Source organism: Dromiciops gliroides, chromosome 4 (assembly GCF_019393635.1).
Source record: "Dromiciops gliroides isolate mDroGli1 chromosome 4, mDroGli1.pri, whole genome shotgun sequence".
In the NCBI taxonomy this organism is placed as follows: domain Eukaryota; kingdom Metazoa; phylum Chordata; class Mammalia; order Microbiotheria; family Microbiotheriidae; genus Dromiciops; species Dromiciops gliroides.
Genome location: NC_057864.1, coordinates 133,435,488 through 133,454,483, shown reverse-complemented (window position 1 = coordinate 133,454,483; position 18,996 = coordinate 133,435,488). Strand labels below are relative to the sequence as shown.

Here is an 18,996-nt window from a genome sequence, read left to right as displayed (position 1 = left end):
ACATCAGCACCAAAAACAAAAGAAATAATATGGTTCATTCAGCATCTATACTCCACAGTTCTTTTTTTTTTCCCCCTGGATTTGGAGATCCTCTTCTATCATGAGTTCCCTGGAAATCTTCTGTACCATTGCATTGGTGAGAAGAATATAGTATACCCCTGCCTCCCCCAATCTGCCCTCCCTTTTTATCACCCCCCTCTCTTTTCTTTTACCCTTTTCCCCCTTGCTTTTGTCCTCCCTTCTATCAGTCCCTTTCCCTTCCCCTTTTGCTTCCCTAAAGAATGAGCTAAATTTCTTAATCCCAGTGAACGTATATGTTATTCCCTCTTTGAATCAAATCTAATGAGAGTAGGGTTGAAACAATGTTCGTTCACCCCTCCTTTCTTTCCCTCTATTGTAATAGGGGTTTTTTTCACCTCTTCATATGCTATAATTTACCCCATCCCACCTCCCCTTTCCTTTCCTCCCCATAGACTCCCTTTTTAACCCCTTAATTTTCTTTGTATCATCACATCAAAGACAATTTATATTTGTACCCTCTGTGTAAAGTCCTCTCTGCCCAAATACATTTACAGTTCTTAAGAGTTATGAGTATTATCTTCCCGTGTAGGGATATAAACAGTTTAGCCTAATTGAGTAACCTTTTTTTTTCCCCCCTATGTTTACCTTTTGAAACTTCTCTTGAGTCTTGTATGTTAAGATCGAATTTTCTATTCAGTCTTTTCATCAGGAAAGATTGAAAGTCTCCAATGTCATTAAATGTCCATCTTTTCCCCTGAAAGAGAATGCACATTTTTGCTGGGTAATAGATTCTTGGCTGCAATCCAAGCTCCTTTGCCTTCCAAAATATCATATTCCAAGCCTTGCAGTCCTTTAATGTTGAAGCTGTCAGGTCCTGAGCAATCCTGACTGTGGCTCCATGATATTTAAATTGCTTCTTTCTGGCTGCTTGGAGTATTTTCTCCTTCACCTGATAATTCTGGAATTTGGCTACAATATTCCTTGGAGTTTTCCTTTTGGGGTCTCTTTCAGGAGGTGATCAGTGGATTCTTTCAATGATGATTTTATCCTCTGATTCTATTATATCAGGGCAGTTCTCCCTAATAATTTCCTGGAATATGGTGTCTAGATTCTTTTTCTGGTCATGGCTTTCAGGCAACCCAATGATTCTTAGATTGTCTCCTGGATCTGTTTTCCAGATCAGTTGTCTTTCCAATGAGGTATTTCACATTTTCTTCAATTTTTTCATTCTTTCGAGTCTGCTTGACTGATTCCTGGTGTCTCATGGATTCCTTATCTTCCAGCTGTCCAATTTTAATTTTTAAGGTATTGTTTTCTTCAGTGAAATTATGCACTTTTTTTTCCATTTGGCCAGATGAATTTTTTAAGGAATTGTTTTCTGCAGTCAATCTTTGTGCTTCCTTTTCCAAGCTGCTGATTCTTTTTTCATAGTTTTCTTGTTTTGCTTTTATTTCTCTCCCCATTTTTTCTTCTACCTCTCTCAATTGATTTTTAAAATCCTTTTTGAGCTCTTCCAGGAAGGCTTTTTGTTCTTGAGACCAATTCACCTTTCCTCGTGAGGCTTCACATGTAGGCAATTTGAGGGTATTGTCCTCATCTGAATTTGTGTTGGCTTCTTCCCTATTGATACAGAAGCTCTCAATGGAGAGGGCTCTTTTTTGCTTCTTACTCATTATTACAGCTTATTCATTTATTTTTTAAGTCGAGGTCTGCTCTGGGGGCACCAGGGTCCCTGTTTTGGGCTTTTTATATAGGTGCTGTGTGACCAGCTTTTTACTCTGAGGCCTTTATAGTGTGTGCAGTTTGCCCCCCTGTACTTCCTGTCTGAGCGTGCTCTGTCAGTGTGCCTGGTCGCGCCTGTCTTGTTCGTGGCCCTACAGCTGTCAACTTGCCCTCTCGGCTGGTGCAGGTAGGTTTTTCCACTGTCCTTCTTGGCCACCAGATTTTTGAGCTAGGTTCCAGGGGCCTCAGTTGTTGGGCTGTGGCCCACAGCTCCTGCTGTCTTGCCCCGACCCCCTCGGGGCTGGGTTGCTGCCCTGCGCTGGGCCTCCCTTTTGCCCGAGTCAGACCAATCTTTTCCTGAAGTCTTCTAAATTATCTCTGGTTGGAAGACTATGTCTCTCTGTCTCTTTGCAGGTTCTGTAGTTTCAGAATCTGTCCAGAGGCTTGATTTAATGTTCTTTTTGAGGGAACAGAAGGAGAGCTCTGGCTGCTCACTGATTCCTCTGTGCCATCTTGGCTCCACCTCACTACCCAGCTTCTTGAAGCCTTGAATTTAAGGAATTTTTTAGGCCCGAGTATGTGACTTTCAGTGGCAGCACCTAGTAGTAATTTATATAGGCACATTCTGTTGAGTAACTAACATCTAGGAGCATGAGAGAAATTCTTGTGATCCAAGAGTTAGAAAATGCTATCATGAAAATCGTAAAGGGCCATCAGAGTATTACCCATCTTAGAATTCTTGGTATGCTAGCACCCTAAAACCCTCTTCTTGACCAGTATTCATTGTTGGGGGGGTTCCCCCCTATGGGAACAGATTTCTTGATCTTATGTTGAAAACACCAGCTTTACTTCATAGAAATGTAGTTTGTAACCAGATTTGGTGGAATTTATCTGTTCCATAAAAGATAATCCTATGTTGGAAATGTGTTTCATGCTTAAAATGAGTAGGCAGTCATATATGTGTGTGTGTGTATATATATATATATGTATGTATATGTGTATATCTATATATGTATATATAGATATATGAGTAGGCAGTCATACATATATATCAGAATTCATACTGCATTTTTGTTTTTTAAATCTTACATCCCTTTAATTTTAAAAAAATGTTAAAAGCTTTTGTATATGGATCATTATCCCATTATTTGTTTGTGGGTTTGAATACTCTTGGGCTTTGGATGGAAACAGCATCGGAAAGGAGAGTTTTATGAGGGCAAGCACGTCCTTCTATATTATGTAATAAGCTGGCAAGAGTTAAATCTTTTCTCTTCTATTCTCTGGCCCCACTAGCGAAATCCACCACCTCACCTGGTGGCAGAGAGAATTGTTTTTCAAGTTTTGTTCAATTAGAATCAGGGATTCTGTGAGATTACCCATCTAAAATATTTCATGTTAAATTATGTATCTATAAACATTACATAAGGCAATTTTTCATTTAGAAATCATTTCTCCCATTTTGCTCCCAAATTTTCCTGATGCCCTTCCTTTATCACTTGAGTATCCAATACCCCTCCCTCCATCTCCCAAGATCAGGATTTATGAGTTCTATAAGTATATTTCAAGCCCCAAATTGTTGATTGTTCATAGTAGGTTCTCCCCTAGAGTATCTACTTCCATGGTATAGCTCACACTGAAATAATCCTGCCTAGATCGAGAGATAAATACTTAGAATCTTGCCCTACTTCACTGTGTCCTTAAGTTCCCTGTGCCACCAAGCTCCTTAATTTCCCTGGGCCTCAGTTTTCTAATCCATGCAGTCAGATAAAATGTCTCCTTATCTTCCAGTTTTATGTGAGAAGTAAATGAAATTGTGACATAAAATCTGAATGATTAAGCTGCAATGGGGGTTCAAAATACAGTCACTGTATTATCAAATAGTATTGAAGTACCTCAACTAGGAACAGATAGTCATACCCTAGATTCTATCATTCATAACTGTCACTTCAAAAATTTTGAACTCAGAAATTAACTTTTCCCCATTACACAATCTCATGTGTCTTGTTCTTTATCTCTCCATCTGCCTCATTCCTCCTATACTTTAACTTCGTCTCAGTCCTAACCATTCTCTATCCATTCCTATTTTCCCATCATCCCTACCTGGCCTTACTTTATTGTCTTCATTGTGAAACCTGTTCAAATATATATCAACTATATGTGATTCTTTTTAGTCCTTTGTCCTACTACCATTCACACCATTATGATTTTCAAATCTGGATCCCATCCGCCATCCATTTTCCTTCCTATTCCCATGCCACTAAAGCAGCTGGAGGAAAGCTCACCACCATGCCACTACAAATTCATGTTATCTGATTCCAACCAGCCTTTACTACTATACAGTAAAACCTTTATCTTTAAACTTCTTTGATAGGCTCTCTATCCCACTTCCTTCAGCGGTTGTTCCAAAGCTTTTCTTCCCCTCCAGCCCTTAACACCTCCCAAGATCCCCTCTCAGCAGATGCCCTACCTCCCACCCTCCTAAGAAAATAGAGACCATCAGTCGGACATCTCTTCTTTTCTATGTCATACCATAACACTCTTCTGAATTTTTACCCATCCTCTCCTTCTTGTCTGAGGAAGAGGAAGCCTTTGCCAAGACCCTCAATCCCATCCCCTCCTGTCTCTTCTAGGAATTTGCCTTCTGGATAATTCCATCTTTGTCATTTTTGGTGTCCCTATCTACTTATTCTTTTCCTATTGCCTATAGGTGGCTCAGCTGTACCCTATCCTGTTTTTGTTTTTTTTTAATCACCTCACCCTACCATCCCCTCAAGTTATAGTGGTATCTGAGTTGAACTTTAATGGAGAGAAAATATTTTAGGTATTGGGTGGGAACAGGATAAGACCAAAAACACAGAGGTAGGAAAATCCAGGACATATCTGAGGGATAAAAGTCCAGTTTGGCCCAAGAATAGAGTATATGAAGGATTGTAATATAGAAAGTCTGAAATGTTAGAGTAATATCAGATTGTGTTGGACGCTGAGAGCTGGGTAAATGAATTTATCCCAGCAGGTACGGTGGTCCATACCTGCAATCTCACCTACCATGGGGGTTTAGGTAGGTGGATCTCTTGACCTCAAGAGCTGAGCTGCAGTAGGCTATGCCAATTTGGTGTCTTCACTAAGTTTGGCATTAATATGGTGAGACTCTGGGAGAGGAGGTCATCAGGTTACAAGCAGCAAATTGATCAAGTTCAGAACAGGTCAAAATCCACATGAAGATCAGCAATGGAATTGAGCCCATGTGTAGCCTCTACATTTCCAGCATGAGCTAGATAGGAACCCCATACAAAAAATATTTATTTGTCATTGGGATTAATAAGTACTGCTATTGATGGGGAAGAAAGACTGCTACATTTGCTTTTAGCTACATATGGCATGAAATCTAATCAATTTAAATGACAGCTTGAAAAATTAGATACCTTTAATAAACAAACTTTGTTTTGCCTTGTAAGTGAATGAGGCTACAGTTGTAGTTAAAGATGTCACTTAATTACAAGTGTATATGTTGTTGAAACGTATTCACAAAAGATTTATTACCTTTGCAAATCTATTGGTAACAGTGCTATGTCTCAATATAATTGATGTATTTTTTTTAAAGAGGGAATTATATTGGGCTCCACACTGCTAAAGAAAGCTCAGTCAATATTGGTGGGAAACAAAGTTCTATAACTACTAGTTTAAAATTTGGGCTCTCATGCAATTTGTGCACATTCACAGAAAATTGTTTGGAGAAATAGAAGTGAGGAACTACAAAATTTTTTGCACTGTTCTAAGTGATCAAATTTATTTCTGAAAGCTCTTTGAATAATTGTGATAATTTAGGATCAGAGCATAAGTCATTTATTTTGTAACACACTTGTTTTCTTGTGCCAAAGTACTTCAAAGGGTCTTTGAGCTTTTCTAAGTGATAAGAGCAAAAATGAAGCAAATTCACTTTAATTCAACAAGATTTCCCCAAAAACTGGTTAAAGTAGTTGTTAGCTTTTTTTTTTTTTTTAGTGAGGCAATTGGGGTTAAGTGACTTGCCCAGGGTCACACAGCTAGCAAGTGTCAAGTGTCTGAGGCCGGATTTGAACTCAGGTACTCCTGAATCCAGGGCCGGTGCTTTAACCACTGCGCCATCTAGCTGCCCCGGTTGTTAGCTTTTAAAAACTGAGTACTTGGGGCAGTTAGATGGCACAGTGGATAAGGCACCGGCCCTGGATTCAGGAGTACTTGAGTTCAAATCCGTCCTCAGACACTTGACACTTGCTAGCTGTGTGACCCTGGGCAAGTCACTTAACCCCAACTGCCTCACCTAAAACAAAACAAAACAAACAAAAAAAAAAAACCTGAGTACTTGTCAATGAATATGATCAGGCAGTTTTCAGACAGATCAAAGCTATCTGTAATCATAAAAAAAGTTCTAAATCACTATTGATTTGAGAAATGCAAATTAAAACAACTGAGGTTCTTCTTCACACCTAACAGATTGGCTAATATGACAGAAAGGGAAAATGATAAATGTTGGAGGGGATATGGAAAAACTGGGACACTGACGCACTGTTAAGAATTTTGAACTCAGGGGCAGCTGGCCTTGGATTCAGGAGGACCTGAGTTCAAATCCAGCCTCAGCCACTTGACACTTACTAGCTGTGTGACCTTGGGCAAGTCACTTAACCCTCATTGCCCCCACCAAAAAAAAAAAAGAATTTTGAACTGATCCAATCATTCTGGAAAGCAATTTGGAAATGTGTTCAAAGGGCTATAAAACTGCATACCCTTTGGTCCAGCAATACCACTGCTAGCTTTAAATCCCAAAGAGATCAAAAAAAGGGGGAAAGAACCTATGTGTACAAAAATGTTTATAGCAGCTTTTTTTGTGGTAGCTAAGAATCGGAAATTAAGGGAATGCCCATCAATTAGGGAATGACTTGAACAAGTTGTAGTATATGATTGTGATAGAATATTATTGCTCTATTAGAAATGATGAGCAGGATGCTTTCAGAAAAACCTGGAAAGACTTACATGAACTGATGCAGAGTAAAGTGACTAGAACGAGGAGAACATTATATACAGTAACAGCAAAGTTGTAAGATGAACAACTATGAATGACTTCACTATTCTCAGCAGTACAATGGTCCAAGACAGTCCCAGAGGACTCAAGATGAAAAATGCTGTCTGCCTCCAGAAAAGAAACTAATGGTGTCTGAAAAAAAAACAAAGCATACTATTTTTCTCTTTCTTGTTTAGTTTGAGTTTTCTTACACAAAATTACTAATGTGGAAATGTTTTACAAGATTGTACCTGTGTAACCTATATCAGACTGCCATCTCAGAGAAGGGAGGGAGGGAAGATTACAATTAGGAGCTCAAAACTTTAAAATAAATTTTTTAAATGTCAGAAATTGTTTTTACATGTAATTAGGTTTTTTCCCTATATTTTTTGTTTGTTTGGTTTTTTTGCAGGGCAATGAGGGCTAAGTGACTTGCCCAGGGTCACGTAGCTAGTAAGTATCATGTGTCTGAGGTTGGATTTGAACTCTGGTTCTCCTGACTCCAGGGCCAGTGTTTTATCTGCTCTGCCCCTGTAATTAGGTTTTTTTTAAAAACTTTTAAATTCAGTATTCAGAGTCCATGCAGAGTCCTCATTCATATTACAATCCAGAAAGATATATTGACTAATGAAAAACTAGAGCTATAGGCATTTATTTTTTTTAATTTAATATGTTGCAATTAAGTGGAAGGATTTAATAAGCACCTGATTAGTCTCCTAAAGTAATTATAATTTTAAAGATCTAGGTATTTCAAAATTTTTAATCCTTTTAATAAGTTTACATATGTTAATTGTTTTCATAAAATTGTATTGTTGTTGGTTTTACTTGAATAAAATATTGTGTGAAATTGTTTTATTAAAAATACAGTGTTGGCATTTTTTCTTAAAATGTATGTATGTATATAAAAATTACCCCACACCCAAAAAATTGTAAGCTTGGAATGCAGGTTCAAGCTGACAATGAACATATTCTTTCATAGGTACAAGTAACATTGGTTATAACTCTCCAATGATTTGTTTGGTTTTTTTTTCCTTAAAAAGTGAGACATCCCTGCATAAGTAAGAAAAGCATTGGAATGTTAAGGTATACTGAGGTTATTGTAGTTCTTTAAATCTTGTTGTAATTGAATATTCTCTTTATAGGATTCTGGTAACAACAAAAACTTTTTGCATAGAATTCTCCCTCCTTTATCGTTGGAACTGCCTTTTTCTAGTTTTACCAGCTAATCACCAAATTCAGGTCCCTTTCTCAGCCCTCATTCTGTTTTATCTCTGCAGCCTTTAATATATAGATTATCCCTCTTCTCCAGAGTCTCCTTTTGGCTTCTATGAAACTACTTGATTCAGATCCTTGTCTTACCTCTCTAACCCACTCTTGTCACTTTCACAGTTTCCAATTAGCCACCAAGCCCCACATACTCTTTACAGTAATCTGTCATGTCCATTCTTTTACATTCCTATAGCCAATTCCTTAATGTATGCTCTTATTTCATGTAAGAATCCTAACTCATCTTGCCTATAGTTCTCTTTTTTAATCCATCTTATACATAGTTGCTAAACTGATCTAAAAACTCACTTTGGTCATCTCATTCCCTTGCTTGGTGGTTTCTCAGTGTACAAAATAAAGCACCTTGCAAGCTGCTTTGAAGCATACTTCCAGTTTTCAGACCCAAACTGGTCTATTTAATGTCCCCCAAATATATTCTTATTGCCTCTATCTCTGTACCTTTGCTCACATAATTCTATACATACCCCTTATCTAGAATGTTTCCTTAGAATAGTAATGTCTTTCAAACTTCAAATTTGCAAAAATGACAGCAGGTATCATAAGTGAGATTAGTTATTGATCTATACTCTTCCCAAGATTTAGTATGAATTGTAGTAGTAGCCTCACTATTCTTACATTGTCAACAAACATCAACAACAAGCATATTTATTAAGCACTTACCATGTGCCAGGCATTGTGCACATTTTATAAATGTCCAATGTTAACTCACCGTGTGTTGTATCTGCCCGATATTTGCTCAAAAGTCTCTTCTATTTAAAATAGTAATTTTCCCTCAACACTAACATTTTATCTAAGTAATGCTTTTTTCTCCAGTGTTCAACTATATTAAAATTTAGCTAAATGGTAGTTTTTGAAGAGAAACAAGAAAGTGGGATGATTAATCTGTAGACTAGTACAGTAAGAAATGAATGGCAAACTTTAGTTCTAGTTTTACTTATCAGCAATATTACAGCAATCAGTTCTGAGATCAGAAATACCATTTCTAATAGACAGGAAAAACAGTATTAATTGAGCAATTATAAATACTAAAAACTCAAAGTAAACCTCTGAGTCCTGTGAGAAATAAATATAAATTATTTTTGTTTGCTCAAACTCAAATTATCTTACATGATAATTTTGTGCCCTTTTGTCTCATTCTGATGTATTCTTTTGCTACGTGGAAAGGGCTTAGCATGACTTTATAAATAAGTGTCTTTTGCTAATGAAGCATTGAGTTGCATTTGATCAGAAATTAAATGATTATGATGGGATTTTTTTTCCCTCTTCAGTACTGGATGAATGAATACACCTCATCCATTGGAATTGGAGTTTTCCATTCAGGAATAGAAGTGTATGGTAGAGGTATGTATATAGTATCTTTAAATCTACTTCATAAACATATGTGATTCTTAAGGAACTTCTTTATTAGTTGAGATTTGGGGTGCATCCTTATTAAACGTTTATTGTTCTAGCTTCTATGTTTCAAAAAATGAACCAAAAAAACCCTCAGCATTCATTCCCCAAGCTTGTTAATTAACCTTTCCAGCAAGCCTTAGTTCTTGTGGGGGAGGTGGGGTGTGATCACCTAAGCAATATAATTGTGGTAGAACATCCATTCCTTTAGCTAAAGTTTTCTGTTGCCATCTTTTCAAAAGTCAACCTGTCATTTCATCAGTGTGGGGGGAATTGCTGGTGTGCATATTTCCCCCACCAGTAAAGCTAGTTTGTAACTTAAATGATCTTAGCTGTCTGGGGCATTGAGAAATTGAGTCACACAGTTAGTATGTGTTAGAAATAGGACTTGAACCTTGGTCTTCCTGATCATTTATCCATCATGCCATGCTACCTCTCTGTTAAGTATGTATCAGATTAATAAGAGGTAAAGTCAATGAGAATGGACAAAAAATTGTGATGAGGATTTAAAAGAGTAACTGAAAAATTATATTTTCACACCATATAACCAATGATTTTGAATATAAATATCACTAAGCAGATTTAGTTGATTGCATTGTTCAGTGTTAAGTGTATTATTTAAATGTCATATGCCTCTTAATTGAAAGTTATATTTGGTTTTGAATTGTAACTTTATGATGTATACTTCACTTTTGGTACTTCTGCCTTTGACTTCAGATGGGATTATTGCATTCATTCAATGACTGCATGTAAGGTACAAAATACAAGTACAAAATAGGCTCATTTGCTTATGTATTAACATCATTATTCAAGACTCACTTTTATATCTATCTCATTATTCCTCATCACTATTCATTAATCCCTGTTCTAGGTTTTAGGGTTGAAGTGTAGTTTATTGAAGACCATCCTTTAAGATCCTTTTTACTTAATAGACTGCCTCCCTCATGCAATCCTCAAATGTGAGGTTTTCACAAAACTATTGCCTTTAGACATAACTGATGGTGATTTTGAAGTCTACCAGTGACTTTGATTTGATTTGGCTTTTGTCAAGATTGTGCTTATTAGTGAGGTCTCCTTCATTCTGAAAAGGAAGGAAGGCAGAGGTACTTAATTATTGCTACTTTTGATGTAATGATTTTGGAATGTTTTGGGTTTACCCCCAAAAAGACTATGTAAATTTATTAAACTTATAGTCTGTTGTGTTCCTTAGAGGTAAATAGTGCTGAAAAGAATGCTTTTCAGTAAATACTAAATTTACTACCTCTGCTTTCTGTTTCTTCACTATCTAGTGAGAATTTAAGCCTCCAAACATTTTACTGTCTGCCCTCTTTGTTACCTAGCAGTGTTTGTGGGAGTGAATTGTTGAACTTAAAATTTTCAGCACCAAACCACATTTTAATGACAGAATCCTTATCCAAAGAGAAATCGAAAAACCAAAGGAGAACCTTAAACTCATGTCCCTGGAAAAGGGAGCACAGAGTATAGTAAGAACTAAAAGTTAATTTAGCAACAGCTTGGTTCAGTGGAAAGAGCATTGGATTTTGGAGTCAAAGGACGACCTCTATTCATATTGCCATTTATTACCTGTGTGACTTTGAGTAAGTCTTTCCCTTTTAAGGACTCAGTTTCCTCAGCTGTTATCTTGGAGAGATTGGATGAAGTTATATCTAAGGTCCAGGCTAGATCCAAATCTCTGATTCTGTGTATTGTTTTGCTATTTATCGTTCATTGTTCTATGAGATTTTTAAAACATTAGCCTGACGTTGTCAATTAAAAGTTACTTTGGAAATCAAATATTGTACACAAGGTCACACTGTAATATCTAAGAGAAATCCTAGGAGTGAAGCTGGAATTTCATTAGGTCTTCCTTGTATGGAACTCTTCTCTCCGTTATCATGCTGGATAAAAGTTCTTTGAGTCTGAAAGAATACTTTGACTGAGCTATAGAAATGCCTATCAACTGACAGTGTCTGGGCCATAAACATGAGTAACTATAATCCTTTAATGGGGGGGGGGGGACTTAGTGTTAATTAAAATAGCTACATTCACCGTTGGGTATTCATTCAACTCAGTCTTCCATGTCTAGAACAATTAATAACAAGTTCGTTTGAACTTTCATTTTCATATTTTCCAATCTTCTGCATCAAATCTTCTGTACATTTAGTAATCAAATACAAGTTAGTAGTAAAGAAGGTTCGGCATCCTGGTTGACTTAATTTTAATTTTGTGAAAAATACTAAAAATCATGAGTTTTCTCTTTTCAGAATTTGCTTATGGTGGTCATCCTTACCCCTTTTCTGGAATATTTGAAATTTCCCCAGGAAATGCTTCTGAACTAGGAGAAACATTTAAATTTAAGTAAGTAGGGAGGATAATTTTATTACATTGTCATACATAGCTGCCAGAGCTTATCTTATCTGCAAACAATATGGAACACGTCTCTATAAGCTTAGTTATTTCTAGTGCTTCTCTAATACTGTTTTAACCTGTTTGAACGTTTTATAAATTAAACTGGTTGAAAAATGATTGTATAGAGATGAAATTGAGCCAGTGATTAAAAGAATTCAGCCTTGTTGTTTAGTACTTTTATTTAGCTTTTAAACATTACTCTGATATTAAATGAGTAGTTTTCATGTGACCTTTGGTACTTTTCTGAAGGCTAAAGGATATCAAATGTGATTTGTTTTATAGTTATTTCCCACCTTAACTGTTTTTTGGTCAGCATTTTCAGTATGAGTTACCAAACTTTTCCCTTTTTCCTAGTGAAAGAGAAACAATACAGGAATTTAGCATAATTAGACGTATTAAAATCCATTAGTAAGATATTTGTATTAAGTGACTATAATAAAATGAAATTTGGTATGTGTATACTTTTTTACCTAATCTATTTTAGGAGCTTTGAAAACCTGAGTAATTATTTCTCAGCTTCTAAATAAGATTTACATTTAAGTTAAAGCTCAGCATATTATATTCAAACAGTAAAATGATTAAACCAATGGTAATGAAACTTGGTGAAATGAAGGTTCAAAGCAATAAAATAAAAGTGTAGGGTGTTAGATTTTTTTAGTTCTTTTGCACTGTGCCCAAATACCAATGTGAGCTATCTTGATCCTCTCTGGCATTCTAATGCTGTTCTAAATTCATAGCCTGGAATAATTCTGTTCTCAGCTAGACAACTTCATAGCAGCTAAATTCCCCTTTGATACCCAAATGGATCTGTTTTAATTCAGATTCTGCTTTCCAGAGGATATGTTGAGGTAATAGTGTAATTCTTTTTCATAAGGTCTACTTCGAATTTTTCAATATCTTATTTAGTTTAGCAGTTGCATGTCTTTTGCCAGAATAATTGTAAATAAATTAAATACATTACTGCAAAGATAATATAATCAAACTCCTAATGGCAATGGTAAATAATCAAGATTTTGTTTGGTTTTTTATTTATTATATCTACCACCTGTATAAATCTGGTGCCTAATAATAGAACACTTATTAAAATAGCTGGAGAGTAATGTCAAGTAGGGTTCATCAGAAATATTTGGTTTCTTTACTTAGCATAGATATCACTTGAATGGATCTGGGACTCTTAGCAATAGAATGGCTATTGAGATAAGGGAAAAAATATTTATTTTGCATTTGTACAAGTTAGGATTAATGTACCTTGAGTTCGTGTATTTTAAATCCGAATCTAAGATAATTAGAATGGGGAATAAATTTTATTTTTCTGGTTGTCTTTTATTAAGGGTTCCTTTTCTATTATTGATCAAAGTATTCTAAGACTACCAGATTATAAATACCTAAATACTATGTACTTATATTTTTTCCTTTTGTTTTAGAGAAGCTGTTGTTTTGGGAAGCACTGACTTCCTAGAAAATGATTTAGAAAAGATTGTAGAAGAATTGGGGAAAGAGTACAGAGGCAATGCTTATCATTTGATGCATAAAAACTGCAATCACTTTTCTTCAGCTTTATCAGAGGTAAATGAAATTGTATCCAAAAGGGCTTCCAAATAGACAATGCTATTTAGTATTTGTTTCTTGTGTCATGAATTCCATCTTACTTTGCTGTTTTATTTTTCTGATCTGCTTATTTTATGTAAAAGGCAATACGGTAACAGAATTTTTCTGATCTGCTTATTTTATGTAAAAGGCAATGCAGTAACAGAATTTTTGTGATTTGCTTACGGTCACACATGAAATTAATAGCAGACCAGAGATTAGAGCAAGGCCTCCTAAATCAGTCCAGTGCCAGCAGTCTCTGCTGTGCTGCCACCCCCAGGCTGGTCTTTGTATTCTGCCAGAACAATGAAATCTCCCTGATCAATAAATGTTTATTAAATACCTATTTTGTGCAAATTTATGCCTGCCCTTGTCTAACCTTCCAATGCCATTGTAATCCAGGATGCAAAAAATTATGCTGGGCTTGTCTCCCAACAGGAATCCGCCTTTCATCCCACATTGTATGCTCTCTCTCCAGGCTTTCCCCACAGCTGGCGGCATTGTTAAAAAAAATGCTCCCTAAAATAAGCTACATTGCACAGAAGGGGAGAAGTAGTTGTTGGGAGCCTGATTCATAATAATTAGCACAAACAAATTCTTGCAGGACTGAACTATTTAATCACAGTTTAATGGGAGGCACTTGATGGTAGAGTGGAAAGTGTGCTGGATTTGAAGTCAGTAAATGTGTTGAAATTTGAATTCCAGGCTCCACTTCTAAATGCCATTGTGACCTTGGGCAAATAACTGACCTCTCCCAGCCTCAGTTCCTCATCTATATAAAAAGAGAGGATTAGATGGCCTCTGACCTTTCCAAGTCTAAATCTGCTAAATCCACTACTGTTACCTCTAGAGCACTTTTGATGCCTCTTTCATAGCTCTACTTAGTCACTTTTTTTCTCTGTAAAGATATTTGTCACCTTGCTGTTGCTTGCATCTAAGATACTTTTGAAATTTTCTTTTAAAATGTTATTCATTGCTTCACTGCTGACGGGAAGAATCATTGCTCATTGTATTCTTGCACTCTATCCATAGTCTTCTAGGGATATTGAAATAATGACTCTTGCTACACCCACATGGAACCCATATGGTTCATATAATTTAGCTGAATCATCATTTAGTGATCTCACCTTCAGATTCTTAGTCATATAGTTCACTGTTCCTTGATTAGCACCAGATCTAAAATTATCTGTTCTAGAGGCTCAGTGTGGCATGCTGCTCTTTGATCTTTTGTGTTTTTGAAGAGAGAATAATTTCTCACATTTAACATTTTACATATGAGGAAACTAAGGCTTTGAAAGTTAAGTGATTTGCCTATGATCGCATAGCTAATAAGTATCTGAGGTAGGGCTTGAACCTAAGTCACTTGATGGCCAAGTCCAGCCCTTTATGCACTATTCCAGATTGTAATCTCAAGTAGACATCTAATTGGAAGGATGTTGTATAATTATATAACACTGACAGTTATTGTGTTGTAGGTCACCATGGGTTCTCCTCTCATACAAGGGGATATATATGTGCAGTGACATCTTAGATATCATCCATGCATTCAGAATTCATATGCCTTAGTAATTAACATTTTATCTGTGAAATCAAAAACTGGAAAAAGGGGCTTTAGAAAGAATTTAGCCCAACATCAACATCTGTGTGACAAATGTGGACACCTAAGAACCAAAACAGCTGAACAACTTGCTCTAGGTCATAAAGGGCCAGAGCCAAAATCCAAGGCTTCTGACTCTTGGTCGCATTGCTCTTTCTAATGACACCATGCTGCTCCCCATGTGTTGAGGGTCTACTATAGTCTAAACCTGGGCCCCAGTAACCACATCAGCATTTTCAAAGGGATAGAGCCCAAGAGGCAGCTTGATTTTTTTTTTCTCCCCCCCCCCCCCCCCCCGCCCCCACTGTGCTCTACATGTGACCACATCTGGCCAAGATTTGAACTTCACTCAGTCTTTAAATCCTAAACTTAGCATACACCTGGTGTGACAAGTTTGTTTTGTTTTGTTTTGTTTTTTTGTTTTTGCGGGGCACTAGGGGTTAAGTGACTTGCCCAGGGTCACACAGCTAGTGTCAAGTGTCTGAGGCTGGATTTGAACTCAGGTCCTCCTGAATCAGGCCTGGTGCTTTATCCATTGTGCCACCTAGCTGCCCCAACAAGTATTTTCATATAGGTAGTAGAATAGAAAAAAGATTCTGTATGAAATTGCAAATATTTATTACGTACAATTTGATTTTTTAAAACATTTTTTTTGTTTTTGTTTTTTGTTTTTTGTTTTTGGCGGGGCAATGGGGATTAAGTGACTTGCCCAAGGTCACACAGCCAGTAAGTGTCAAGCGTCTGAGGCCAGATTTGAACTCAGGAACTCCTGAATCCAGGGCCAGTGCTTTATCTACTGCGCCACCTAGCCGCCCCCTTTTTAAAACATTAATAAATTAAACATGTCACTTTCAAAGCTGTTTTACTTGTTTGTAATGCTGGTTTCCCTTTGTTTGTTTTTGTTTCCTATGCATTTTTTTTTAATGCTTCAGTGATCCTCTTTTTTCTTAAGTTCTCAAGGTTTATTTAGTCTTTTGTCTCCAGCTATTGTGATCTGGACTGACTTTGAGTCTTGTTGGGATAATCTTGCTGCATTCTATTCATGTCATCCTTTTTATTTTCATCACCCAATATCAGAGATTAGCTTAGATGCTCTTTGTGATAGCATTAGCTCTCCATAACTTTAATCTTACTTTTATTATTAATTATTTGTCATTAGATAAGAATGTTCTCCTTTTCTAAGAAATGCATTAACATTTTTCTAATTTTTTTTTTTAACTAAGTTGCAAGTGTGTTTGAAATAAAGTTCCAAGACATCAGGGTCACCATTTTGCTGGTATTCATTAGAGGTGGCCAGTTTTTTCAGTGGCTTCATTAGACTGCTTCCCTACCAGCTGGTTAACTCTCAGAAGAACATTTCATTGGAGCCACCCAACTCCATGTCCTCCGTTTTCCACCATGGCTTTCCTATTGTCTTTGCCCCTCTAGCACTGCCTCTGGGTTGGAAATAATTAATAATTTACATCTGATGGTATTTAACCAGAGCACTTTCCTAACAGCTGCTCTGGGAAGTACCTGAGGTCATGTGGCCCAGAGCACAGGTTTCCACAGGCAGGACTAGATCTTCTGGCCATGAAGCTTTTGTCAATCTCCTTGCCCCTATCTGCACTGGGCCTTCCTGTGATTCTGGTTACAGTCTGCATGGCCACCGCACCTCTCACCCTTCATCCTTCTTGATGCCAGTCCTATTCCAGTTTGTTCTGTGAATAACTGTCCACTTTAAACTTGTTTCTTTTCCTCCTAAATAAATAAACCTTAAGAATTTAAGAACTCTGTTCTCCCCTACCCCTAGAAATCTTTTTGTATATTTTGTATTTAATTTTCTATGTTTGTGTTGTTTCCCCAGAATTAAATGTAAGCTCCTTGAGGGAAAAACTCTTTTGTTTTGGTCTTTATTTTCCCAGTGCCTAGCCCAGAGCCTGGTGCATAGTAGTTGCTTAATATATGCTTCTTGAATTGACTTCTGGGTCAGTGTTCTCACTACTTTGTCATTCTGTCTTTCCTGTTTAAAATGGACATGGTAACCATTCTGAAACGTCAGCCAATCAGCAAGTATTAAGTGCCTTCGGTATACCAGGCACTGCGCTAGCTGGGTGACGGGATACAAGTCGTGATAACTAACATTTACATAGGTTACACAGATAGATGCTCCTGTTTGGTTCCCACAGCAACCCCATTTTACAGGAGCTAAGAAAGTGACTCCCCGAAAGTCACTCAGTCCCTGAGGCAGGATTTGAACTCTGGTCTTCCTGTCACCATTACACCTCCAGACTACCCACAGAAAACAGAACAGTCCTTTCCCAGAGGTGGCTTACATTCTAATAGACACATGTGTCTGTAATTGATGTACATATGTATGTGTGCATGAGTAATCACAAATAGATACAGAGTAGATAACAATAGCATTTATAAAGCATTTTCATGTTATTTCATTTGATCCATACAACACCCCAGTGAGAGAGAAGCTATTCTCTTTATTTTACAGATGGGAAAAATGAGGCTGGGAGAAGTTAGATGACTTGCTCAGGGTCACACAACCAGTAAGTGACTGAGGCAGGATTGAAACTCAGGCCATCCTGACTCCAAGTCCAGCACTCTGCACTGCAGCCCCTAGTTCTCCCCAAGGTACTTTACAAGACAGGACTCTAGCTCCTGGGAGAATCTGGAAAGGCTTCGTGCTGAAGATGGTGCTTGAGCTGCATCTTAAAAAGAAAGGGGATTTCAAGGCAGAAATAAAGAGAGAGGACACATAAGGACTGTGGTATGGAGATGACAGATTCTGAAAATACTCCTTAAAGATTGTCTTGTCTATAATTCACTGGTCATTACCTTACAGAATGAAGCCAAGCAGTCTAAATGTGTTGGATGTAGTACATAAGGATTTTAACAAAATGTAGACTGGCTAAGAAGGCTTGTGAAGCGCATAGTACAGTGAATTTTTTCCTTCATCCATTAATGAGAATTTTAGTTATGTGACTCATGAAGTTTTCAGGTATAAAATCATCATTGGGTTATAATTTATTCTTTTGGGGAATAAGCCCAGGCAGAAATTTCTGTTCTCTCTTCTCCCCAGTTCATCCCGAGATTTTGTGGACAGACAAAGGGATCTTGATGTCCTTACTGACATCCCATTCCATTCAACCGGCCCACTGAGCCTCTGCATACCTAAGGATTGCTGAGAATGTACTCTGAGTCTTTGGCACACACTTAGAGCATGGAGAAGATCTTTCCTCCCTTTCAGGCAGCTGTTCCTCACAAGGCTTGCTTCTCACCCCTGCTGCTTTAGAAGGGAAGGGGCAGAGAAGAAAGGTAGAAGAGGAGCATGCTCAACTATCTGAGATCCAGTATAGTAACTCATTCCCACTTTTGTGGGACCAAGGCAGAAGAAAGGTCAAGAGACTTAGTAGGGAAGCAGGTTCTCAGCCAATGAGATTCCCCTATCGCCTAGTTTCCATGCTCCAAAGGGGACTGTAAAACAGAAATAAACTAGTAATTAATACTTCTGTCTGACCCTTGTGGAAATGAGTCAGACAGCTAAGTCTGTAGCCCAAGAAGAGATTTTTATCCTAGACTCCAGTGCTTTGATAAACCTCATGTATCATTTTCTTAGACCTTGCAATAAAAGTGAAGGAAGGGAGGAAAGGACATTTGTAGAATAAATGAATGGGCATTTATTAAACACTTAGCATATAGCAAAATTTAGGAATATCAGTAGAAAAATCAAGATTGCCTCAGACCTAAAGGAGCTCATACTCTGGGATTCAAGGTGGTTGACAAGGCTTGCTAGCCCATAGGGTGCCTCATTGGACAGGGCAGTGAGATTCTGCATCAGGAGGCCAAGTGATAGGGCCCAGGCTCTGAGGAGGTCAGAGAAGGAAGGTGCTAAGGCAGGGACCAAGGACAGACTGGCTCCCCTTGGAAGGAGGGTGCCTGGGAACACACA

The 18,996-nt window shown here is 37.4% G+C and overlaps 1 protein-coding gene across 3 annotated transcripts in view; it reads left to right on the top strand.

Moving 5' to 3' along the window:
* DESI2 (desumoylating isopeptidase 2) overlaps positions 1-18,996 on the top strand; it is a 52,643-nt gene that overhangs the window by 31,440 nt on the left and 2,207 nt on the right. For all 3 annotated transcript variants that reach the window (XM_043963279.1, XM_043963278.1, XM_043963277.1), the window contains 3 exons: positions 9,337-9,409; positions 11,725-11,818; positions 13,294-13,435. In XM_043963279.1, the coding sequence (XP_043819214.1) occupies positions 9,343-9,409; positions 11,725-11,818; positions 13,294-13,435 (303 nt within the window). In that variant the 5' untranslated portion in view covers positions 9,337-9,342. The remainder of the gene's footprint in view (positions 1-9,336; positions 9,410-11,724; positions 11,819-13,293; positions 13,436-18,996) is intronic.